The sequence below is a fragment of the Ptychodera flava genome, chromosome 1 (assembly GCF_041260155.1).
Source record: "Ptychodera flava strain L36383 chromosome 1, AS_Pfla_20210202, whole genome shotgun sequence".
Taxonomy (NCBI): domain Eukaryota; kingdom Metazoa; phylum Hemichordata; class Enteropneusta; family Ptychoderidae; genus Ptychodera; species Ptychodera flava.
The window spans coordinates 55,093,270-55,120,211 of record NC_091928.1 but is presented as its reverse complement, the minus strand read 5'-3'; the positions used below and the strand labels follow the sequence as shown (position 1 = coordinate 55,120,211).

The 26,942-nt window shown below is 38.1% G+C and overlaps 2 protein-coding genes across 8 annotated transcripts in view; one reads left to right on the top strand and one right to left on the bottom strand.

Annotated features, from left to right (window-relative positions):
- LOC139141471 (arylsulfatase J-like) overlaps positions 1–26,942 on the bottom strand; it is a 90,174-nt gene that overhangs the window by 6,200 nt on the left and 57,032 nt on the right. For 3 of the 6 annotated variants that reach the window (XM_070711078.1, XM_070711089.1, XM_070711084.1), the window contains exon 6: positions 452–698. In XM_070711078.1, the coding sequence (XP_070567179.1) occupies positions 460–698 (239 nt within the window). In that variant the 3' untranslated portion in view covers positions 452–459. Of the gene's footprint in view, positions 1–338; positions 699–5,619; positions 5,743–6,084; positions 6,302–7,994; positions 8,106–8,530; positions 8,644–9,357; positions 9,435–26,942 lie in introns of those variants that run through there. The other 3 variants (XM_070711095.1, XM_070711099.1, XM_070711106.1) reach the window with 3 other exon arrangements.
- LOC139141229 (uncharacterized) overlaps positions 1–26,942 on the top strand; it is a 135,131-nt gene that overhangs the window by 62,340 nt on the left and 45,849 nt on the right. Inside the window, exons 1-6 of one of the 2 annotated variants that reach the window (XM_070710865.1) lie at positions 12,472–12,618; positions 14,948–16,661; positions 17,043–17,516; positions 19,103–19,179; positions 23,677–23,767; positions 24,205–24,822. In XM_070710865.1, the coding sequence (XP_070566966.1) occupies positions 14,963–16,661; positions 17,043–17,516; positions 19,103–19,179; positions 23,677–23,767; positions 24,205–24,822 (2,959 nt within the window). In that variant the 5' untranslated portion in view covers positions 12,472–12,618; positions 14,948–14,962. Of the gene's footprint in view, positions 1–12,471; positions 12,619–14,947; positions 16,662–17,042; positions 17,517–19,102; positions 19,180–23,676; positions 23,768–24,204; positions 24,823–26,942 lie in introns of those variants that run through there. The other variant, XM_070710857.1, reaches the window with a different exon arrangement.

The following is a 26,942-nucleotide window of genomic DNA, read 5'->3' as shown; positions in this document are numbered from 1 at the left end:
CATGTAATGGTATTGTGTACAATAATTATCATGTGGCTCAGTCTCATACTAAAGGTGGTACAGAACATGCAACGTCTTTTGTTTCAAGTTCCCAGATACATTTTCTTAAATCTCTATAAAAGATTCGTTTCCATAGAAACAGAGAATGTACACATGAAGCAGAAAAACATTTGTTTTCCATCTGTGTTTACTAAAACACAACTAAGGACATGAGTTTCTAACACTTTCTCAGGCGCTTTGATATGATTGAAAACATTATGGTAATCTTAAATGCTTTAATTTCTGTCTGCCTACTTGAATATTAAACAAGGCCTGGCTTGTTTCAATATCATGCTTACATGGACAAAGTGTCCCACAGATTGATACCGTCCAAATTCTGTGGTAATTCTGAATCATTACCACCTGCTGCATGATACAGCGTTGGTAACCAATCACAAACATGGATCATTCCTTCCTGGATTATTCCAGACTTTTCCAGGAGAGGGCTATATGGATAAATCCAGTGCCTCTGACACCACCTTCCCAGAGTGTAGCTTTGATGCCTCGGAGAGGCCAGTTTGAAGCAAAATTTCTGTCAAAACCAGCAGCAGGTCCTCCATTGTCAGTGGTGAATATGATGATAGAATTGTTATAAAGACCGGTGTCTTTGAGGGTCTTTGTGATATTTCCAATGGAATCATCTAATGCAGATGCCATTGCTGTGATTGTAAAAAAACCATAATATATTTACATAATTATATACATATTTTTTTGAAAACCAAAGATATTTAAAGTCCGTCAAGTGTTGTGTATTGAATGTTGTTACAAAGACAACTCATGAACCAGGCATGTATTTATTGGGATGATGATGATAATGATAATGACGATGATGCTTTGGTGGTGGTAATGATGTTGTTGTTGATGATGACATCAATGTATATAAATTAATCAAATGAAGTTCTTGAGGTGAAAAAAACTAAATGAATAGAGAGAAAGAATGATGATCCAACATTGCTGAATTAAAGTGATTTTAAAAAATGAGATCAGAATACAGAAATTTAAACACCCCTAATGAAAATATCCTTACAGATCTCACTCTAAAAATATCAGTACTGGTAGTATACAGTTTCTTGATTGGTAATGTGATGTAATGAAAAATATGGGAGTTAAGAAACATAGGGCCCATGTCCCTGAAGCTACTATAGACATGGATACCAAATAAAGTATTTCCTGACTGTCTGAAATTATCTCACTACGGTCATCCTAAGGCACCTGTATACCAAATATCACTGTTCTGACCAGCACTTTTGAAGAAACAAGGGACCTGACAGCCTATAGAGCTCCACTGTGTTATGTTGAGGATAATTATTTGTGACATGTGTTGATGACGGTGGATATCTCTGACAGCTCATTTCAGGATGGCCTGACCGTGGCAAAAATGGCAAAATTAGCTGCAAAAAGTACAAAATTGAAGATTTCATCATGATATCAATATATCAGATTAACATAAACCCTAGTAATCTGTATAAAAAGAATCAAAAATATTGGATGAGCAACAAAGGTTTTGACCAAAAATTGCAAAAATTGACCCAAAAATATAACAATTGAAGATTCCATCTTTATTTCAATACATCACACTAAAATAACCCCTAGGAACCTGTATACCAAACATCAAAGCTATCAGACAAATTATTTTTGATAAACAAAATTTTCAACCAAAAATAGCAAAAATTGCCCCAAAAACACAAAATTGTAAATTTCATCACAATTTGAATATATCACATTTTGATCCACCCAATGAAGCTGTATTCCAAATATCAAAGCTGTCTGACAAGCGGTTATGAAGAAGATTTTTTACCAAAAACACCTTTTTTGAGCTAATTTGCATATTTTCAACAACATCACAAAAACAACATGGGGCCCGGGGGCACCGACGTCCTTTGTACCTCCTTACTGTTTATTAATTGCCATAAATGTGAAATTTGGCAAAAAGTCAAATTGTTTTGACATAAATGAAAGTTATTTGAACTGGTTGGTTACCGGTCCAGCATAAGTTCAAGTGTGGATTCTAAGTATCAACAACCTTGATATGAACCATTGACTAAAAAACATTTGCTTGTTACACTCACCACACTTGTACTTAGTATTTGGAGTGTACACCTATCTACAATACAATGATAAAAAGTTTGGACTCTGTAGGTCAACAGTGCATCTTTAATGTATGAGATTATTAGCTTACCCCTCAAGTATGTATAGGCCAAAAACAATATTTAATTTTGAATTATGTAGTGCTGGGAAGGACATACAATATGGTGAAAAGCAAACTAAATATAAAAACTGAATATACAATTATATGGAGATGTTGTTTTACAGTCATGAGTATCTGGTGTGTGCCGAGAGACAAATATTAAAATTGGACAGTATCATCCTGACCACAGTTTGTCTGACTGGTTGTTTCCTTCTGATTTTCTGACACGGTGATAGGTACAAAATATTATGCTATTCACGATAGTTATACAACATAGCTTGCATTTTGTTCATAGTAGAACTGAGTTTTACATGTAAGATAACTTTCTCGTAAACTGTAAATTCTGGCTTCTGGCAGCTCAAACGTCGCAATACTACATTTTTTGATATGATATGGAGTGATTTGCACACATGCAGTGACAGTCGATATATTCATAGTATGAGAGTCTACTGTACATTAAAGCATAGTGATGTTGACAACTACATGCATGCCAGTGCACGATTTCAAAGTAGCCAGGAGGAAATTCTAATGGTCTTTTAGTGGAAATATAGGTGATAAACGACAGTGAAACAAACAACATTAGTTATTGTGACCTTGCTAAAATGCAATCTCGGATCATGTATGATCTGATGATCATGCCAAATTACCATGTCGGATTTAGCCCTGCGTACGATGCTGTGTGTTCCGCTACAGCTATTCGCCCCGCTCACCACAGCCCTGCAAAGACCCGTACGTAGGGTCGGTGACTTCAAATCCACTTTGGGACTTGACGTAAAAAGCCAAATTACTGCCGAAATTCAGCGTTCTTGGGCCCAAGTCGTATTCCTGCCCACCTCAGCTACTCGATCGCTTCCAAAAATGCCAGTCTTTTATTCACTTTTCGTAAATAACCGTCGATGTCGGCAACTCTCTCTCGCTAGCCCTGCGTACGTACGCAGTGTACGCAGTGCATTCCCTGTGTGCGTTCCTAACACACAGCATCGTACGCAGGGCTAGCGAGAGAGTTGCCGACATCGACGGTTATTAAGTAAAAGATGATGTCAAAATCAATGCACAACTGTCGAAATTACCCAAAATAAGCAACAGAAAACTAAAAGTTATCGCTGTGTCGAAAGGACAGTATATCAACATAAAAAGACGCTAGTTTGTTATGACATGGAGGCCGGAGGTAGAAGGACAGAGCATTCCCTCGCTCTCACCCAGCTATTAGTACGGGCTGAAGGTGGGATTGCCTCGCTATTAAAAGCAATGGATTCGCCGGTACTGGGGAGTACGGAGGCCATCATTCTTCAGTCTATCGAAGGAGCGGTTCGTGCCAAAAAATACATGACAGCAATCAAATATACGCTAAAACCTTTAAAACGTCAAAATCCGCAACTGACCGAGAAACATATGATGGCAGTCCTTGAAAAACAACGCTAACTTGTTATGTGTGCATGCGCATATTAAGGGGAGACCCATTTGATTTCGGGGGGGGGGGGGGTTTGCAGGAAGTGGGTATGGGAACTTTTTTTTGTTAGAGAGACAGCCTTTTTTATTTCTACAGTCAGACCTGCATCAATTTTTTTTTTCAAATGGAGTAGCAGTGCAATTTTTCAAATTTAAGCCAGTGTTTCACATATCACAGGATGTTTTTATTTATTCATTTTACATTCCAACAAATGACAAACAAAATGGAAAGTCTATTATATATACAACTTTAAATTATAGAACACTTTTTTGGCAAATCAACTGTGATCAGTACTATACCTGCTTTTCTTTAAAACAGTCAATTACTTTTAAGTTCTCAGGGGAGATGTTATCTTTTGTGGATACACATTACACATTGTATTTCATTATATTTGTTGTTCCTCAATTTTCATTGTCAACTTGTAATCTTTCTAACATATTTATATTGAGAGAATAATGTATTGGTTTTAACACTAGTTTATTGACTCCTATCTTGTGTTTTAAATTTTCACAATTTAGAGAAGTCAAATAGTCCCATCTAGATATTGCCTATACCATTGAGATATTGCAACAGAAATCCTGAAACATGATTTCTTGGGTCAGAAAAGGGAAGGAAAACATCAAGTGCACCGAGGTGTACAGTAGTGAATGCTTATATCATAAGTGCTGGAAAAAAACACATAAGAATTACTTGTGGTAAAAACATTTGCGTGCCTTTGGCAGCATGCCAGCAAAGAATACATGAGAATGAAGTTTCCAAAATTTTGCTCATTTCAACAGCATTGTGACAATTCCTTTTTTATTTCTGTCTGTTATGAGAATATTTTTTCTCAAGCCATTACAGGCTTAATTTTTTTCTTTTATTTCACCTGGTGACAATTTTTTTTCCTCGAAATCCTCCATACCCCCCCCCCCCCAGAAATCAAGTGGTTCTCCCCTAAGTGAGCCCCGTGACCTATACGGGCCAGTGGATTACTTCCTCAGTAGAACTGATATGCCTGCCAGTACCGGTGTTTATCGCCTACGGAGGCCATCATTCTTCAGTCGATCAAAGGCGCCTTTCGTACCAAAAAATACACGACAGCTGCAAAAGTGCATCACTGTCAACTTCATAACTATAGAACATGTTGAAATACACAGTGAAACGTTCACAATGTAAAAAATGTGCCCATACCGAGAAACAAGATGGCGTCCGTTTCGATTCTTCAACTCAGATTTTGTCCTACAGTTGTGCGCATGCGCAGACGGTAGCTTTAGCGAAAGTGAGGCAAAATCAAGTAAATATAAAATAAAATGGATAAAAATATTGTTAAAAATAATGTAAGGCATGTATCACCAATTTTGAACATTTCTGACGGTATTTCAACTATACGAACACCCATGCCAAACATCACAATAATCAAATCAGTGGTTTTGAGGAAAAAGTGAAAATAGTGGTTTTCAGAAAAAAGCTAAAAAAGTGACTTTAAAATGATTCAATCAAAAAAAGAAAAAAGACCGTTTGAGATACATGCCCAAGTGACCACCAGACCAAATTTCAGAAAAAGTTACTGAAGCGTTTCTGAGATACCTGCGTCCACAGCATACGGCCCACTATGTTGGCCGTATTGGGCCGCGCCATCACATTAGTACCTTGTGCCCACAGGGCACAAAGTACTAAAAATGAAAGTTTCTCATAATCATATTTTGCATCTACACAACAAATATCAAATCTGTAATACTGCGGTTCTCAAGATATTTGAGTGGAAGGACATCTTCACAAACGGACATACATATATACTTACCGGTACATACCAGTTCATACATACTGGTACATACCGTACATACATACATACATACATACAGACTGACGCCGGATGGATACCCAACCCAATAGCTTCTATAGACTATAGTCTATAACAGCTAAAAACAGACAGGAAGAGATGAAATTTTGGATTATCTACCTGCAAACATTTTCCTGTTGTTATCTTGAATATGTGGAAATCTTTTAACATATCAGGTGCTTCCAGTGGTTGACTGGGATTGGCACTGTGGACTGCTAAATGAGCTAGATATAGAAAAAGAGGCTGTGTATTGAGGTGGCAGTGTGTGAGATGGTGTATGAGAGAGAGAGAGAGAGAGAGAGAGAGAGAGAGAAATTTGTTGTTGATGTGGATATTTTTGGGTTAAATTCAAGCATATATAGGGTTGAGAATTCTGATTGCTTCAATGTATTTGAAATTCAAAGAGTACCTGTGATATGATGTGACATCTGCCAGTTCAGTCCCACGACAAACATGTCATTGGCAACAAGTCCATTTTCCTTGGTAGCAATATCAGTACCTATGTACTCTTCCTTAATTGGGTGTGTATCTACTGTTCACTGGTGTGAGATCAAGCAATGACTTACCTAATTTATTCAATCCTACCTTTGGTGTTGATCCTTTGACTTGCAATTCACTTTCTTAATTTCAAATCATTATGTTTTTAAACCAATCCTGATTATGGAAGATACTGCACCTGTTGATTGTTGTTTTGTTCGATGATGTCTTCAACTTTGGTTGCAAACAGTTCAGTTGTGTACTGTCCATCAAATGAATGTGTGACACTGACATTGTCACGTAAATCATAACCCATGTATTCATTCTGTAATAAAGTAATTCATGCAAATACTATGTTAGTTTCAAAGCAACAACTAGAATTTCTCCTGATGGTCTTGGAAATTATTAATTGCAATGTGTAAAGTTGTTTCCATATTAAAATTGTATTCATGAGTCTTTGCCCATGGGACTTAGGGATTTGGTTGAGTCTGTGTGTGTGTCTGTATGTAAAGTAAAGAACACTTAAACTGACTGTACAATCCACAACAACATGGTATTCCTATTTTTATGCTAGTGAAGACTAGATTTGTTTTCATTACGTCATGGCCATGAATATCAAGATTCCATTTAAAGTGGCACTCCCACTTGGTAACATTTTTAAAACATATTTTTTTAATGCCAACAGTCGACAGTTGATGTGGTGACTGCACAATGATCGCGAGATATCGATAAAAACATGTCATTTCCCAAGCGTATTTTACAAATCCCGAAGTTTTACGATTGTTTCTGATTATGACCCGAAATCCCCTGAAGGTTTGCTGCTGATGTGCAGCATTGAATAAGCTCTTTCTCTGATTGGTACATTGTCATTATTCACAGCGACTTAGGGAGTCTATTTGTATTGTTTTAATTATATTGGTAAGATTCAGCTACCCAATTGGATAACAGCTTATTCAGTGCTGCACATTAGCCCAAGGTTTGTTGTTGTGCTAATTAATGACATTCTAGGGAGTCCATAATAAGTTCGAACGACGCAATTAATTTACCTCCAACTGCGAAGACTTTATATACAGCATTATGCCTGTACCTCAGGTAAGTTTTTTTTAAGACCTCTCCTTAGTTTTTATCATTTTCATTATTCTCAATCAGTCGTATTATATTTTTAACCAATACCACATAATATCAGTTTTATGTGTAAAATATTAGCTGCCTCTGATGACTACATTTTGTCGTCTGCCACACAGATGTGTGTGGTTTGATACATAGCGGCCACCGCGTGGTATACATCTAATACCACGCCGCGGCCGTTGTGTATCAACCACACGAAACTGTGCTACTCACCTATGCTAATTCTGGTGGAATCAGCAAAAATTGTTTTTTGTTTTTTCGCCAAGTCAGTAAGACTCTGCTTTCACCCACAGGGCATGACCGATCACCAACGCGAGTGGAACTGTGGCGTACAGCAGTATAAGCGTAGACTCGTACTCCATAGCTTAGTTGACAATGGCCCCAGTGCCGAACGTTCGATGTTCGGAAGCTGAATTTAGGTGCGCCATCGGAATTCAAACCTTTACTTTTTTGAGGACATGTTTTTACCGATATCTCGCGATACACGCGCAGTCATCACGTCAAATATCGACCGTTGGCATTAAAAAAATGTGTTTTAAAGATGTTAAAGTGGGAGTGCCACTTTAATACTAGAGCAATATGACATCAAATCAATTCCGGCAATGGTTATCACTCAAGGTAAGTACACCCAAAGGTCCAAGAAACAAACAAACAAAGTATCAGACGAAAGTATGTAGGTTTTCCTGACTTTTATGAGGGAAAGATAGCTGTGAGACAAAGCTATCAAAAATTGCAGTATTTGAATTTTATTCTAACAATGTTTGAAACTGAAAACTGGAAAATCAAATGCAATATTAATACTGGTATACTATTTTGAGATGCATTTCTGTAGTTTTGTTGTTCTGCATTGTTTCCGTTTTATCAAAGTTTCCTGATTGGTCAGTTCTCACCTCTAAAGTCATGTGATCGTAGTAATCTTCTTTTCCATTGTAATAACCAAAGAAGGAATCAAATCCACGGAATGTTGGTGTATACTGCCAGGCAAAGAATCCCAGATGCCACTGAGTGGACAGAAAACCAGACATTGTGTCAGGATGAGATTTTGTGACTGCCTTGACAGAAATATTGACCTGGACTTTACTTTGACAGCTTGCATTTTAGTATTGAATTTATCCCATTGGGCTGGACTTTCTGGTAATCTAACTGAACTTCACCTCTGTATGGGATTTCAGGCTTGAGATGGTTTAATTGATGGAGTGAGAGAATGTGTTACTGAAATACCAGAAAGATGAACGTACCAGTAGATGATAAAATGTTTACTTCTGTGGGCTAGTGTAGTTACTCTGCGACATGTAGTTTAAATACCAACAGTACACTATGTTTAAATGTCTGGGTGATGGCCCACAATTCTGTGCAATTTGCTGGGAAATTAAAACAAGGATCGTTTTCTCAGTACCAGGGTATGGCTGTGGTATGAATGCCTTACCTTGCCAACCATGTGTGTAGAGTATCCTAATTTCTTAAAATATTGTGGAAATATGGTTTCATTGAGCGGCAAACCAGATGGCATTGCTCCCATTATGACATCATGCTGTAAACCTGTTTTCAACAAAAAACAACAATTTTATTGGTATTTTACTGGTAACACTATCTGACGTGATTAACCCTTTGCACCCTGACCCCCTGGTACTCTATGACATCGGACATTTATGTCCGAGCCGGGTTCAAAGGGTTGAGGGTAATATTTCTGAGACATAGGGCCTACATGTCAGTCTCTCCTTGGAGCTGATCCCACAACATAAAAGTTTTGGCAATTCAGGATATCAGTATCTACAAGCTTTACAAGATATTACTGAGTGCTGTAAAACGCAAAGGCTATATGATCAGTACATCATTACTTTAAAGACAAACAGGATTTACAAGGCTTTACCCGTAGATTTTTCATTCCCATCAAATCTTGACAAATGATTTTCTAGAATGCAAGCCAGTCGTGAATTAAAATATAAGAAGTCATCTAAACTTTTCAAGTATGAAGGGTCTCACTCACCAAGACAGAAAAGACCAATATTACAATGAGGTCATCTTCATACAGAATCATACGACAATTCACCATTGAAGATACACAGAGTCTGACGATATATCGTTTAGTCATTTCTTGTTAGTGTAAAGATTAGATTACATCAAAACCATACTTGACTTACCAAGATGTTTACATTGTACGATGTCTGAAAATCATTAAAGCAGCTCTGGTTGGTGTACAGATTGGCTGTACATAGTAATTGTATGCAATTCTAAAGGACTAATCTTACTTACCAAGATGTATAGGATGTCTGCCTGTCATCAAAGCAGCCCTGGTTGGTGTACAGATTGGCTGTACATTGTAATTGTGTGTAGAATTTTATAGTTTACTTACCAAGATGTATAGGATGTCTGCCTGTCATCGAAGCAGCCCTGGTTGGTGTACATATTGGCTGTACATTGTAATTGTGTAATGACTCCATTGTAGCAGACATCAAATGTTTGGAGTGGGAATCTGATCAGATCCATGAAAACTCACATCATCCCATCCCTGTTAAAAAGTGTAGAAAGGTACGTTATTGTGATGTTTGCAAGCTATCATATCAGAAAATTTCAAAGCATCCAACATTTACATGACGGTCTGTAGTCTAATCATTAGAACATCACATTGTCTTGTAGAGTTCAATATTATTTATAGACATTTTGAAAGTGCTGCATGCAGCATTCACTAATCTGGTTATCAGTGTGCATGCTGAATGTTTGAATTTGATGGACCACTGACTACAGTGTTCTTGCTAACTGACAACACTACATATCGTAATTATCAGTAGAGAATACGGTGATTTCAATCATAGAGAGTGATGTAAAGAAAATTTTAAGATATTTCAACATTGGTAGAGAAAGTTTGGGAATGACATCTTAGACATCGCAGGAGGCACATAAATGTATTCACAACATTACAGGCATGGATGGACACTGTGTGAACTAGGTAGACAATGATTGACAGATCAGCTGGAACATTTGTGTTATGTACATACTAAGGTACATGTAGCATGACAGGTTTAATTCCTAAATTCTATATAGTTTTGCAATATTAGCCAGTGTGTCACTCAACAAAAAACAGTTCATCTGACACTGAGCAAAGTATTAAAGTGTATACAGTTGAATGCTACTAATTAACTGGTACTGCCTGGTGACTCATGCCCTTCAGTGTAAAAAAAACAGTAATTTTACACTTTGAACAAATATGCCAACATTTATGACCATTCACTGTTGTTTTTATGTGTTTTTAAAAGAATGTTTCACAAATAATGATGCAAAACTTTAAATATTCATTCTATCCTGCCATAATGCAAGGATTAGCACCAGCCTACTTGCTACCCTGCCGAGTTTTTTTGACTTGAATACAATTTAACAACTCAAAATCCTGGATAGAATTCAATTTTACAACTCAACATTCCATTCTGAATTCAATTTTAAACTAAAAATCCTATGAACTGAATTCAATTTTATAACTCAACATTGTATTCTGAATTAATTCACTTGGATAACTCAAAATCCTACTTACTGAATTCACTACTATAAGCATCCTATTCTGAATTCAATTTACATAAATTTTGTTCTAAATTCAATTTGACAACTCAACATTCTATTCTGAAATCAATTTGATAATTCAAAATCCAATTTACTGAATTAAATTTTACAACTCAACATTCTATTCTGAATTGGATTTCACAACTCAACATGCCTCTTAACTTTCTGTATTACAATTCATAATTATATTGTACAACTCGACTACTGTGCTATGACATATCAATCTCGTTTGGGTCATCGCCACTAGAACCATTGTGAGCCAACCTGTAGGCTTTCTTTGTGGTTTGTTACAACACCAATCAGTGTCACTGATAATGTGTTGTAACTCTTGTTTACTACCTTGACTGTGACAATGTGTATTTTCAACCGTTTTTCGTGAGCCATTGATGCGTTCTGCTTGAGTTGTGAACTTTGCCCTAAATACGCTGGAGGTCAAAAGTTCACACTTTGGCTAGAAATCTTCAATGGCTTAAGGAAAATGGTTGAAAATACTCACAGTTGTTACACTGTGGTAATTATCAAGAATGGGAGACTTCACAGATTGTGCGAAAACAAAAGCGAATTTCAAATATCTGGGACACGGTTTTTTGCCCAGTATACCCAGCCGTTGATTGCCCTAAACAGATAACCAAGGCCGATTGGAGATTTGTACTTTCACTTTTTTTGAGTAAAAAATTTTTTGAAAAAAACAACCATATGCGCACAGTTTTTGAAAAACTAAGACCGAGCAGATTAAAAAAGTACCATATGTTGGGTGTGTGGCCACTCTTTTCATGTGAAAATGTGGATTGAAAATACGTGTCAATGAACCCGAGTCGCTTCCTTAAAACAAGAACTATTCCAAAATGGTCCTTACATGTAAAAATTCTTTGTTATCGTAATACCTTATGTGCCATGTGTACAGTGTGTATATCAATATTCTGATATTATGAAATCCTTTGGAAATAATTTTTGATGTACCGGTATGTGGCTGTGAAATATAGTTACTGAAAACACATGCATAGATTTCATTGTTTACTTAAACGGAGGCGGTTGTCATCGGAACTCTGCTCAAGGGTTGCCAGGGACCCCTACGACTGATGAAAACACTGTATCTGGGGTATGTTTGTGGTTGATGGAAATTAAAACATGTTGGTTAACAATAAGATCATAAAATTTAAATGTTGCAGCTATCCTGATGAGATGCATATGGATATTGTGCATAAATTACATTGTTTGTAAACAAGTAAGTCCAACCTGTGAGTTCAAATGACCACCTCCCTTTAATGTACCATTAAATTATAATTTTATTGTTTGTGTACCGTCAGTCTTGGTGAGTAACTTTAAGGACATAAATGAGCTGTATTCACAAGGGCTTAATATAATATTGAAATAAACAATTGTATACTATTATTTAGAGATATTATCATATGAAGGCATATGTAAATCTATAATTGAAAATAAACAGATACTTAAAATGTAGTCTTTCTTGTTTTCATTTCTGCATAACTTCAAATGGCAATGATAGTACAATGTACAATGAAGAGTTTTTGTTGTAAGTATATACACCTATTCATAAATTGCATTGATATTAAGGATTGATATTTCACTATGGTAGGCTATAATGATCTTAACATGTATGTTGACACAAGATCATTATAGATGTAAGTCAAAAGATCATTTTATATTTTCACCAAAGACAACAGCAGGAAAATTACCAAATGGATCAACAGCCATGCTGGTAACAAATCATGAAAGCGCCCTCTAGTGAGTGACACAAATGAACTTTGTCCTCAGCATGTCATTGGGTTACCAGGTAATATATTCCTGATGCCAAATCACATGACCTTTTATGGCTGGTTGTTGTTGGTACATGTACGGAAAAATTGTGGGAGCAGTTTAACTTCCTTGTGAGTTACTAATTTCAAATCAATTGACAGGTGTGAATCTAAGGACATTGTGTGGTGACATTCAGAGATTTAGGTATGTTACACTCTTTTCTTGCAATTTCAGAGTTTGTGCTCAGATTAATTATCATGATTTCTGATAAGTCTGATAGCCAAACACTCAAAACTTTGAAAGGCAAATATACTCTGTTTTTACCCTCACATCAATGTCACTTACATTACAATCATGATGATTTTAATTATTCTTTCAAAGAATATGATCAAAATGTTAATATGAAGGCTAATATGCCTTGGATTTTTAGCAATTTCCTCTCACAGTTATGGCAAAAGCTTCACTACAAAGGTCGGTGTGACCTAAAATGACCTTTCTGAAAATACAAGAATAGAAGAGGAAAATAGAAGTGGGAATGGGGACTTAGTTTCATGCAACAAACAGACTTACCGGTACATTCATTAACCCCTTCTTCCTACAGTGTGGTTGTATCCATCATAGCTGAATTCATAAAAATGTGACCTTCCCCTTTCACTCTGGTAGGCATTTATATTTGCAAAACTTTCTGGACCGGTCAATATCTGTCATCAGAAATCAATTGTACTCAGTCACAAACTTTGCTACTTTAATATCCTACGGTACAGCTTGCATTAATAGAGTTCATAACATTTCAATTTGAACAAAAGCATATTAGTGAGTATACTGGCAAGTTGTTTGTTGTGTGCTGAGTATAAATTTCTTGAAATTATTGTGAATTACAAATTTATGTGGGATTGTGTGATTCATATATGTCACAAGCAGCAAGAAATCCAACTTGACTGATAATAAACATCTTACAGAGATAAATCTTGGTGAAAATTCAGAATCAACAAAACATTCCATTATTGTGGCCCTTAGACCAGAGATAAAATATTCTTCCTTGGATTTTTTTGCAAAGCTACAGAGCTGGTAAGCTAGCTGTAATATAATTTCTAATTTCTAAATGTGACTTTATGCATTCCTTGAAGTTAAACATCATGTGATCTAAGCATTCAAACAGAACAATCCTATATAGAAAAGTTCTGAATTCACACACATGCCATACATTTAAATGCAACTATGCAGTTTGTATTAACCTAATCATGTCAGATTTACTGCTTGATTTGCTGACCACTTGAAGTGAGTACAAAGTCCTAAGTCCAGGTTTCAGCCATGCCATGGTTCATGATCTGTTCAAGGGCTGTCATTGACATGAAAACATACCAGTATAACATGGCGAACGCGATTAATAAATTGTGAGGGATGTTTCTGGAAAAAACAACAATGAAAATTAGCTTTCTCTTTCTGGTCTTCAATAATTCACACAGAATATTCCTAAGGCTGAGCATTTGAAGTTATCAGTAATTTTAGTAATTTCAGTCACAAATTATAATCATCAATGGAAGACTTCAAAAAAAATAGACTTCAAAAAAATGAATGGTTTTGTCTTCAAATGCAGGCATATTTGATCATCATTTGTACTTATTTTAAAGAAATCATCTGCACTTAATCTAACATTTTTTGAAGCAGTTAAGTAATGTCAGATAAGCAATTTCAGAGAAGAAATATTTTTGAAAGCAAAATAAATTGAGAAATTGTTCTTGAAAAATGTCCAAAATAACGTGAATTGGGCCGACCTATTGCATCTATCTCTAGCAAAGTCACATTTCAAACCTATCAGACAAGTAGTTTCAGACAATAGGTTGATGACCATAATTGAGGAGTAAATTCTAAAACAAATGCTACAAATATCGACTGTCTGAAGATGAAATAAGGTTTGCATAGGTCTCATTGTTTATCATGTTTAGCAGTCATGTAATTTACCTTATCTTCTCTATTCATCAAAGCAAGGTCCCTCCCCAGAGGGACCGTGATCAATGAATTGAGTGGATTGATACTTACTCAATGTGGCCGAGAATGTTAACGTTGACAAGTTTAACTTATTTTTTGTAAAATGTTGGCCTTTCCTGTAACGTGTTTGCATTGTAAAATTGCAACCTTAGCAAAGCGTATAGGTGTGTAAAAATGGCTTCCAAGACCAAGCTATGCAATAGCTATAAGACATGTTCTGTAAGCAATGTGTCTGCACATATACCAGTAGCATTATTATTAGATCAACTGCACTAGTGCTGAAATGTGAGATGGTTTACATTTGTTTACCATGAATTGAGGTGTGGACAACAACTGACTTTAAAATGAAATCAAAACATTGTTCCTGAACTGTCAACTCTACAAACAATGATGTCAACATATTTTCTGAAGATCTTTTTTCCTTGCATGAACTTTGAAGCTGATTGGCCAAATGTTATTTTAATAGACAGCATATATGACTTTGATTGAGATACTCAATACCACTTTATTGTAAAGCATTCAGTCAATTTTCAATTTATTTCAGGAAAAGAAACTCACAATGCAATCTGTACAAATGGAAGGATCTGCAGCACTCTTTGTAACGTCATGGAAGAGAAATTCATATGGTCCAACAAATTGGAAGATGATCACAGATTTCTGTGGACAAACACTGAAGAAGTCTGAGTTGTCAGCAATTTACTGCACTCTCCTTGATGTTGAACTGAGTGAAGAACAGAGGGAAGATGCAGCAAGACATGGAGTTACATTGATGCCAGCAAGAAGGCCAAAATGGTCTAAGCCAGATGAAGATCCACCTGCAATCCATTGGCTTCTCAATCACAACAATTACTATCCAGGACTTGCCAAGTTAGAAGGTATCACACATGTGGTTGGATTGTTTGCAAAGACACACAATGCTGCATCAGCAATACATGAAAGTCTCTTCCAACGAGCCAAACGTCGCCTGGTACGTTCCAAACCTGCAGCATTATTTGTTGGAAATTCCTGGAATAAAGACGGGCTTGGTCTGACAGGATTTCATAGAACTCTTGTCCAGGATTTCTGTGAAAGGAAGGCCAAGGCAGGAGAAGATCTGAAAGCCTACTCTACTGTACTTGATGTCAAAATCAGTGATGCCCAGAAGATAGATGCTGAGAGCTGTGGTGTTACCTTGATTCCAGCACAAAGGAATGAGAAAGCTGATGACACAGATGATCCTCCAAAGTTAGAATGGTTGCTGAATCATGAAATCTACTATCCAGACCTGCAGGAATTAGAAAATGTCCAATATGTAATTGGGTATGCTCCAAAAACAGGACTTGCAGCAGCCAATATCAGAGCCAAACTCTTTCCTGGAGCAAAGCTAGTTCTCATCAATCATGCTCGGCCAGAAAGAAACTGCTTACAAGCTGAAGAGTATGGTCTTTTGAAATTTGAGTGGAAGATGCTGAAGATGGCAAGTGAAGCGGATATCCTGTTTTCTATTGGACCTTGGATTTATGGGTACTTCGAGAATAAATATAGAGCAAAAATCAATGGTAAAGACCTGTCAGTCATTCCACATGAAGAGATTCTTCCTAGACCAAATGAATGTTTCCTGCAGGAAAACCCAAAAGATGGGGAGATTACACAGCATCATATTCTTACATGTGGTCAGATAGATACACAGGAGGCCATAGAAAGATGCAAGAATGTTGCAGTCTCAATTGGTACAGCAGCTAATAAACGAAAAGCACTTTACAAGAGCTCCCCTGAGTGGAAGATACAGGGAGTTTCTCAACAAGCTGGAAAGAATGAGCAGAAGTCTTTAGCTGATGCAACACAAAGTAGATACATATATCCCACTCTCCAGCCTGGACACTCAACTGAATCCCTACTAACATCTCTACAACAGTCTCATCTCTGCCTTCCTTCACCATGCTATTGGGATTACAGCTTTTATGGTTTGGAAGCGATGGCTTTTGGTTTGCCTACTTCAGTCAATGAGGATTCTCACCTAGCTTACTTTGTTGTGAAATATTTGGAAATGCATGTTGATGACTGTGTTGTCAGAATTGGTGAGGAAAAACTGTCAGAGAAAATATCACGACATCTAGAAGAGACATCTGTGGCTTTCAAGAAGGCAAAGGCTGTGAAAACTGCTTTCAAATTAATAAACTGTGAAGCCATCACTCGCTGTTTTGAAAAATTTCCATCTTTGTTAAAAGAACCAGTACAAGAAGAAAATCAAGACGGTTGCAAAAAAGAGGCAGCCAAACGTAAATATGTTTGTGTTCAGCATCAAATGTCAAAAAGTTTGGAACTCTAACTAGTGTGTATCTTAACAGTCATTGACAATAGGGTATATGTATTTGATAAACACAGCCTGTTTGCAAAGACAAGATTGTTAAACCTATAACAAAATCATCTCATCATTTTTCTCTTTGGTGTTCCCATTTTTCTCTTGGTGTCCTTTAGGATTGATGTAGAGCTATAATTGTTATTCACAAATTAATTAAATTAATTAAATTAATTAAATTTCACTTGATATTTCTTTTACAGATCCACCTTTTTTTTATGTGTAAAGAAAAACAAGGTAATGCATTCGAAACTGACTATATATTATAAATATTTACACTGTCTTTATTATTTTACTTCAGATTTCTTGGTTAAAGTAGCCTTGAATGAAGAGATACTCCAAAAACGTCTCAGAGAACTTGAAGAACAAGACCAAGCCCCCTCTGTACAGATTAGACAGCAGCAGGAAAGGAAAAACAATGAAATGAAGGCTGCATGGGGAGAATGTGAACAAGAACTGAAACGCAGTGTGCAAGCTGTGCTGGCAGATGAAGACAGTTGCAATGAAGTCAAGAAAGTCTGCAAGGAGAATGTTGGTCTGATTCCAACAACTGTTGGAGTAGGGTGTTTGGGGATCCCGCTGAAAATTTTCACACTATATTATCTCTACAGAGTAAAGCAGACTTGTAGATCTAGAAGTCTGGCCAAAGCACTTGAACCACTGCTGATAACAGATGAAATGAGAGAGATAGCTGCCAAAGTTGAACTAAAACTACAGCTGAAAGCTGCATATGACACAGAGAGGTTTGAAAAAATTGAACGCTTCTTCATTAACCGTAAGTTCATTCTGAATTTTACTCATGTAAATTATTGCACAGCACACTGTTTGTCAGCAATATTATGCGCCAGTTTTTTCATTATATTTTATGTCATTGCTTGTAAACCTTATTACAGCTACATGTAGGTGGTCTTTTATTTAATCATAAATCACGTACAGCTCACAGAGCAAAGTCGTCTCCTTAAGGTAGTACTCTATGAACCTTAAAAGTGAAATTCTTATATTATTGCTCAAAGTTACCTCGATGAAACTTTCAACCATTCTTTGCCAAACTGAGAATAAAACTCAAAGGTCTCATTGCAAAATTTGGTACTGGCACCACAAATTACACAACATTTATTGATATTTCTATATCAAAATGGCTGACATCAAAGTTTGGATTGAAATGGGGAAAAATGAATTTTTTTTTCTTGAAAAACAAAGACTGAAAATTTCTACACCAAGAGCTTCAGAATGAGCCGCAATAAGTGGTGCATTCTACTTTTGATAATAAAAGACTTGTGAACATGACAAGGGACATTTACCTCAGAAAATGCAAGTCTAAAACCTTGGTGAATAGTATTTTTGCTGTTCTTCAATGTTTTCATGGTAATGAAACACCTTGTACCATAGACCTGACATGAATATATCAGTGATAAATTTGCCGGTCATCTAAAATAGTTATAGTTCCATACTTCTGACTACTTAAATGAAACATAACAGGTACAATGTACTTAAAAAATTGAACTGCCTGCATCCCATAATTTATTTTGACATAGCCACTGAATGAACATCTACACATTACTTGTTCCTTGAACTTGGACTGCCATCATCTACGGTATGGGAAACAAACAAGTAAATACTGTTACATTACACGCCATGCGTGTAAATGGCCCACATCAAGTTGCACTTCACGAAGAATAAGATGTGAACAGAACATGCTCAGTATATGTTTCAGTATATGCTGTGAACAAATTTGTCCATAAATTAACTTTCATTTTCTTGGAAATATTTCTCTGTCTCCTTATGATTGATAAAAAAATCTACAAAATTTGGTGCAGCCATGCCTAGGTTAAAAGCAAGATTTGAAAAATGTTTTTTAAATATGCTAAATACCAATCATTTGACATGAAACTGCAGCATTCAATCAAAAGATACTTTATTATTAGAAATGTCTATATCAAGTTTCAAAAAACTATTTGTTGTAAAAATAATTTGATATACCGGTATTACTTCACTGAGAGTGATAGGATGAAATATAGAAATTAGCCATCAGCTGAAAAGAGACTGCTGAATGTCACTTGTTACAGTCATGTCTTTGCATTGTCAATGTACAGTTTTATTTCTTAAAGTCATTCCAGATGTAGCTCCCCTTTTGCATTTTAATTGTTAAAATACAGAAAACACTTCCTGGTCTGATTTTGAGAACTGTCATGTGATTAAAGTTAATAAACTGGTAAGGTTACATCACATCACCAAATTTGAAAAATGTCTTTGACCAAAATCAAATCTTTTGGTCTCTTCCTAATTGTATACACCCTACAAAGTTAAATGTCAGACATGACTTTGCTATGGGTTACAACAATTCATTTTTTCTCCATTCAGGAGATGGTGGTGGAGTACAGCCAGTTACATTTCATGATGAAATAGAAGATGATGGTTGCTGTAACTTGGATTCAAAGGTAAGAGAAAACATATCATGGGCATCAGTCACTTTCAGAGTCTGCTGATGTGCAGCGTACTGGGAAGCTTATATCTGATTGGTTGATTGTCACTATTCACAGCAACTTAGGGAGTCCATTTGTATTATTAAATTATAATGGTAAGATTAAGCCATTCAATTGGATAGTAGCTTCCAGGAGGCTGCACACCAGCCCTTCAGGGTTAATGTGACCAAACACTAGGCTGCACAACAAGGATAGGCACATTACTTCACTTGGTAAAGTACATGTATGCCAGTGTCACTTGTTGGTTGAGAGGGTTTATTGGCAGTGCTAAACTGGAATCCAGACAAGTACCGTATAGAAGGTATATAATGAAGCTGCAACGATAAGCTCTGAGTCTGTGATAACACTAACAGGAAAAGATAAAGAGTTAGAAAAAATTACATAATGATTATATGTCCATGTTTCGTTGACATTTGAAACTGCATTTTAAGAAATGCACTGTTTGAACATGAGGCCCTTCACTGTTCAAAAACTGTCACTTTTAGTGATCTACCTGAATGCAGCCTGTCATGGCTGTGTACTCATGTACATTTATAATCACTGTTCAGGATACTTGGTACAAGGCATAACTTTTCATTCAATGACACTTGCTAAATGTTGAAATCTAATGTATTCCCATTTTTGGTGCTCAATATATGTGAACAACCATTTTAAAACGCCAGAAGCATACATGTTGATTATAATTGATGTATACAGCTGTAAATCCTCCACAAGTGAATATACCATGACTCAAAATTTGGGTAAATTAGACTGAGATATCAAAATAACAATTCTTGCGATATCTTACTCAAATATTATCCTACCTTTAACGCAAAGGAACGACACGGAGACAAGTGTTTGGCCGAAATCCGGGGTTATGCACGTACTGCCATGGCTGGGGCAACGAGGCGTCATAGCGGCCTGGATGGCGGTACCGGGTTATCGGTACCGTGCATCGGGCAACGTGCTACCAGTCGCCCGCTGCAGACCCATGACAGTACCCCCCTGGAACTTTATTATGTAAAGTTAGCGATATAGAGACATACAGTATCTTTTATTGTGAACTGCTAGCCTGCAGCGAGGCTTTTTTTTTTTTCTAGTGGAGGGTGGGTGGGAATTTTGTGGTGTGAACTTGAGCGTGGCAGAAGTTGAAATGGACGATCTGTGGCTTTGATCATACTGATATGCGCCTGGATAATGACGTGGCAAGGATGACGCAAGTTGTTTAGATAACGGTAAATTTTAAGGCGGTTGGTAGATAAGGTTACGTGTCCAGTGCATCCAGCAAGCAGTAGAAGTAGTGGCGCATGGTGACCCATGCTTAGCAGGTCTAAACCCTTCTCCCCGTGTCCCTCCAGACGTTAACAATGATTATAGCAAAGCCATAATCACCCATTAACGCAAAGGAACGACACGGAGACAAGTGTTTGGCCGAAATCCGGGGTTATGCACGTACTGCCATGGCGGGGGCAACGAGGCGTCATAGCGGCCTGGATGGCGGTACCGGGTTATCGGTACCGTGCATCGGGCAACGTGCTACCAGTCGCCCGCTGCAGACCCATGACAGTACCCCCCAAATTATGGCCAAACCGCAGGCATGCATGACTGCGGTGCGGCAGTAAAGCAGCCCCCCCCCCTCCCTTGGTGACCATGCAGCCATTGGGAGATTTCTCATAGTATATGTTCATTGTTCCTAACGTTTCGTGTCTCTATAGTTCATGTAGCGCCATTACATCATTGGCGTTGTCCTTCGAGAACAGAGTCCTACGTCAAATTGTTGGCAAGTTGCGAGTACCTTCGGTAATAGGTCGAGGGTCTCCTATGGTGTCGTGATGTAGATCTGGTACGCGTCACTCCCCCATTGGTCCAATGTCTTTATGAGCCAACCAGGTAAGCCGGCTTCGGCGGTGGTTGTGGCGGCACCACCGCGGAAGCCGTGTCCCCAAATTGAACAGGCGACTAATATTGGGTACATCTCTTTCCATTCTCTTGCCATCCCATGGCAGAGGTGGCACGGCGAATGGGCCAATTGTGTGGCCCAGGTGCAGTTCTTTTGTTATCGCGGTGGAGACGGTATCCGGGTTGATCGTTGCTGACTGGCGTTGCGGGTGTAGCGCGGTGTTTGGTTTCCACTGGAGCTGATGTCTGCACCATGGGTGAGGTCGTGGATGAGGCTGGCTGTGAATTGTTTATGCGGGTGGTCGTGCAGGGCAGCTGGAACTTCTTAGTGAGGTTGATTGGTGTCGTCGGCTGAAGCATCGCGATTGTCACTGTGTGGATTGGTCGCTCCCTCGACAGGGCTGGGGGGTCTCTTGTTCGATGCCTTGGTGGTGTTGTAAAGCATTATGGTCGGTCGCGTTACACACGAAGCACTTGTGTAGCCTGCCATATTCAATGATATTGGCAGGGGGTCTTGCATGAGCCTCGGTTGAAAGATCGACATACCTGAGGTTCGTCGTACTGTTTCTTGTTCGCTGAGCTCTCCCAGTAGTATGGGTTGGTATCGCTGCTGCGTAGGTTTGGGCAGTCGGTCTTCACATGACCATGTTGGCCACAGGCAAAGCAGGAAGGGCACAGGAGGTGTGGCTGGTTGAGGAAGTGCTGGAAATGGAGGTCTGGGTTTGGCTTGCTCCAGTTGGCCCTGTCTGGGTAGCGGGCAGCGTACAGACGGAAGAATTTGTCGTACGTGAGCCAGGCCTCCGGCTTGTAGGCAGCAGCTTTGGAGGCGATGAAACGAAGGTAGGTGGCCATGGGGATCGCCAAATGTGGGTAGTAGAATGTTCGATATGAGAAAAAGACGAGGAAGCACTGTAACCAGGTGTCAAAGTCGTCGATAGTTTTCCGCTTCACCTCGGTTGTGAATGTGGCTACGCCACGGTTGTCTGGATCGAAAGCTACTTGTGTCGTGGTAGCCTGGGTTGAGTTGGGAGCTAGGGCATCCGGGTGTAAGTCACCAAATTCGATGAACTTACCGAGGTTAGCCAAGGCGTTGAGTGTTGATTGATCGACGTATGGCAGTAGCAGGTCGGCTGGGGGTATTGCTGCAGAAGATTTGCCCGTTGGCCCGGCGCTAGGTGGTGGGCGCCATGGCGGAGCATTGTGACCAGCTGGCTGGGCGGGTTGAGCGTAGGGCGCAGCCATATTGTCCAGGTTGTTGTTATGAGGTGCGCTGCCATCGGTAGGGTGGTCCCGGATGTGCGCAGCGCCACCACTGGTGGTCAAGTCGGGTGGGGCAGCTGTAATGGCGTGTTGATATCTGTTACGATTAGCGAGATGATTACTTGGGTGGGCTTGAGAAAGCACCGAGCTGGACGGAGCGGCGAGCGTCGTCGGCCCGGCGGCGATGAGTGAAGCAGGTGATAGTGCACCAACGACTGTATCAGTTGGCTGGACTTGCAGGTTGGGCGTTGGGATAGGCGCCGGTGCTGTAGTGTTGGTAGTTGGCTGCCGTAGTTCCCGTCGGATTGAAGCAATGGCGCTTGCGATGCCGGTTTCTATTAGTTTGGCGACGTGGTCTGACATAGCTGGATCGGCTGCCGCTGTGGCGGTTGTCGGCACGCCGCTGGCAGGGTTGATTGGTGTGGTTTCCGTCGGTACTGGCTGGGTTAGTAGGTATTTGCCGAGGTGCACTGGGCGTCTCTTCGCCCTCGCCGATGTACGGGTGGCTGCCTGTGCGCGGCCCCTGCTTTTCTTCGGTTTTGGCATGGTGAATTTTGTGGTGTGAACTTGAGCGTGGCAGAAGTTGAAATGGACGATCTGTGGCTTTGATCATACTGATATGCGCCTGGATAATGACGTGGCAAGGGTGACGCAAGTTGTTTAGATAACGGTAAATTTGAAGGCGGTTGGTAGATAAGGTTACGTGTCCAGTGCATCCAGCAAGCAGTAGAAGTAGTGGCGCATGGTGACCCATGCTTAGCAGGTCTAAACCCTTCTCCCCGTGTCCCTCCAGACGTTAACAATGATTATAGCAAAGCCATAATCACCCATTAACCCTTTGCACCCTGACCCCCTGGTACTCTATGATGTCATCGGACATTTCTGTCCGAGCCGGGTTCAAAGGGTTAATGCTGGAGGAATACAATAAGATTTTTTATTCAAGCCATCCCATATCAGAATGAACGTCGAGAAACTAGTGCATTAAATGTAGATATATATGTTTGGAAGAATGTCCAGGAAATGTTGTTTACATATTTGTGCAGTATATGACATCTTGACCCAGTATATGCTACTGACTATCAGTATGAATGTGTGAATGCAAATATTATGGTACTTTTGAATCTTTTAAGACACACATCAATGTAAAGCAGTATACCATGGCCATCATAGATTTCAATATGCTATCTGATTATCATGACAACAATCATACATTGATTCATAGGAAATGTGAAAGCCATAGCAAACTGATGTTACATCAGTGTGGAGAACATTTCGCATAAACATCCTTTTTGATATATGTGATTTGTGTTTTAGGATGAAGAACCTCCCCAAGCAAGTGATCAAGTTGTTGTCACAGCAAGTGATAAAGTTGTTGAACAAGTATCCCAGACCAACCTGGAACAAAGTAAGTTAATATTCAATATATTGCAGAGGAAAAACCTTGACGAAGGTTAAAACTTAAATAGCTTTTACCAAATAATTTAAGCAGCTCAAGTGACAAGTAGAGTATTTTAGGGTACCAGGATAAAGCCTGGGGTTACTGGTAGGTCTTTACTAATATGTAATCAAACATTATTCACAACAAAGTATAGCATGAAATATGTCATGAATATTTTATCAGTGGTAGGTCCTTAAGGAATACATTATGCATTTGCAAATATTATTGCATCATAAAATCACCTTTAAAACACTTGACTGTCATTATATGGCATACTGTCTCTCTTGTGCAGGATGTGTTGTCATGAATTTGAGACAAAGCATATCTAGGTTTTCTGAAATTTTCAGCAAATTAACTAAAAACTTAAATTACAGCAACAATTACTATACAATATTTTGTTACAGAAGTGGATGAAAAACTCATTGCTCTAAAAGGTGAACCAATTAAGCCGATCACGGTAGCCCAAGAGTCACAGGCTAGAAGTTCACTGCCAATCAAACCAAGTAAACAACAACTCACAGATTCTGACATCAGATTAGCATCAGCTGAGTCTAAAGTTCAGTCTTTACGAAGTCAACTAGGCATATCAGAATCCAAAATTGAGTCTTTACAAAGTCAACTAGGCATATCAGAATCCAAACTTGAGTCTTTACAAAGTCAACTAGACAAAGCTTGCACAGAAAAGCAAATTCTGGAAATCCAATTGGCTGAAGCAGTACATGAAAAATCACAACTTGAAAAGCAGTGCCAGGAATACCTGCAGCTCAATCATAGTGCTGAAAAAGCTGTTTCTACACAATTAAGTGATATTCATGCACTTAAAGCTAAATTGGAAAGGTTAGATCCCAAAAATATTGAAAATTTACATACTAAGCTCCAAGAAAAAGACAAAGTTATAACTGAACTGAAGATGAAACTATCTGAGTTATCTGATGCACAATCTGATATTGAACTGCAGAAGAAAATTGCAGAGAGTCTTCAATTTGGTGAACAAACTATCACTTCTGAAACAGTGGAAAAGGGTGAGTATTTATTTGTTTGTTTGTTTGTCTTTTCATGAGAATTGCAATCGTAAACACACATTGAATGACCATTCAGTCAGATTTGCCTGTTTTCTAAAACTACATCATCATACCATCAACATACTAACGTGTAATATAAAAACTTTCTTAAGCCAAAGAGAAAACTTTGAAGTCAAGGGTGTGTCGCATTAGCTTGACATGCAAACTGAAGCTGAAGTTTTAGGTTACAGGTGCATATTTAATACATAATTGATAGGGTTCAAGTTGAGAGAAAAGATGGGGAGAACAATGACTCTTTTGTTTTCCCTTTCAATATTAAAGTTTGGTTCTGTTATTTTAAGAAAGGCATTGCCTCATAAATTAGATTTACTTAACATGACCCTCTAGAAAAATCACTTACAAGGAAAAAACAGAGACAAGCTGGAAATTTGTATTTTGAACAAAGTGATCGGTTACAACAACCATCATCCGTGTTGTTTATAGAACTCTTAGAACAAACAAAGTAAATGTTAGAGAATAACAATTCAGCTGTCTTGTTAGCAGTCTGTAGTAAACCCATAAACTGTATAATTTCCTCCTATTTGGAGAGAATAACAATTCAGCTGTCTTGTTAGCTGTCTGTAGTAAACCCATAAACTGTATAATTTCCTCCTATTTGGAGAGAATAACAATTAAGCTGTCTTGTTAGCTGTCTGTAGTAAACCCATAAACTGTATAATTTCCTCCTATTTGGAGAGAATAACAATTAAGCTGTCTTGTTAGCTGTCTGTAGTAAACCCATAAACTGTATAATTTCCTCCTATTTGGAGAGATCGAATAACAATTAAGCTGTCTTGTTAGCTGTCTGTAGTAAACCCATAAACTGTATAATTTCCTCCTATTTGGAGAGAATAACAATTCAGCTGTCTTGTTAGCTGTCTGTAGTAAACCCATAAACAGTATAATTTCCTCCTATTTGGAGAGAATAACAATTAAGCTGTCTTGTTAGCTGTCTGTAGTAAACCCATAAACTGTATAATTTCCTCCTATTTGGAGAGAATAACAATTAAGCTGTCTTGTTAGCTGTCTGTAGTAAACCCATAAACTGTATAATTTCCTCCTATTTGGAGAGAATAACAATTCAGCTGTCTTGTTAGCTGTCTGTGGTAAACCCATAAAATGTATAATTTCCTCCTATTTGGAGAGAATAACAATTCAGCTGTCTTGTTAGCTGTCTGTAGTAAACCCATAAACTGTATAATTTCCTCCTATTTGGAGAGAATAACAATTCAGCTGTCTTGTTAGCTGTCTGTAGTAAACCCATAAACTGTATAATTTCCTCCTATTTGGAGAGATTGAATAACAATTCAGCTGTCTTGTTAGCTGTCTGTAGTAAACCCATAAACTGTATAATTTCCTCCTATTTGGAGAGAATAACAATTAAGCTGTCTTGTTAGCTGTCTGTAGTAAACCATTAAACTGTATAATTTCCTCCTATTTGGAGAGAATAACAATTAAGCTGTCTTGTTAGCTGTCTGTAGTAAACCCATAAACTGTATAATTTCCTCCTATTTGGAGAGAATAACAATTAAGCTGTCTTGTTAGCTGTCTGTAGTAAACCCATAAACTGTATAATTTCCTCCTATTTGGAGAGAATAACAATTAAGCTGTCTTGTTAGCTGTCTGTAGTAAATAAACCCATAAACTGTATAATTTCCTCCTATTTGGAGAGAATAACAATTAAGCTGTCTTGTTAGCTGTCTGTAGTAAACCCATAAACTGTATAATTTCCTCCTATTTGGAGAGAATAACAATTAAGCTGTCTTGTTAGCTGTCTGTAGTAAACCCATAAACTGTATAATTTCCTCCTATTTGGAGAGAATAACAATTAAGCTGTCTTGTTAGCTGTCTGTAGTAAACCCATAAACTGTATAATTTCCTCCTATTTGGAGAGAATAACAATTCAGCTGTCTTGTTAGCTGTCTGTAGTAAACCCATAAACTGTATAATTTACTCCCATTTGGAGAGAATAACAATTCAGGTGTCTTGTTAGCTATCTGCAGTAATCCCATAAACTATATAATTTCCTCCTATTTGGAGAGAATAACAATTCAGCTGTCTTGTTAGCTGTCTGTAGTAAA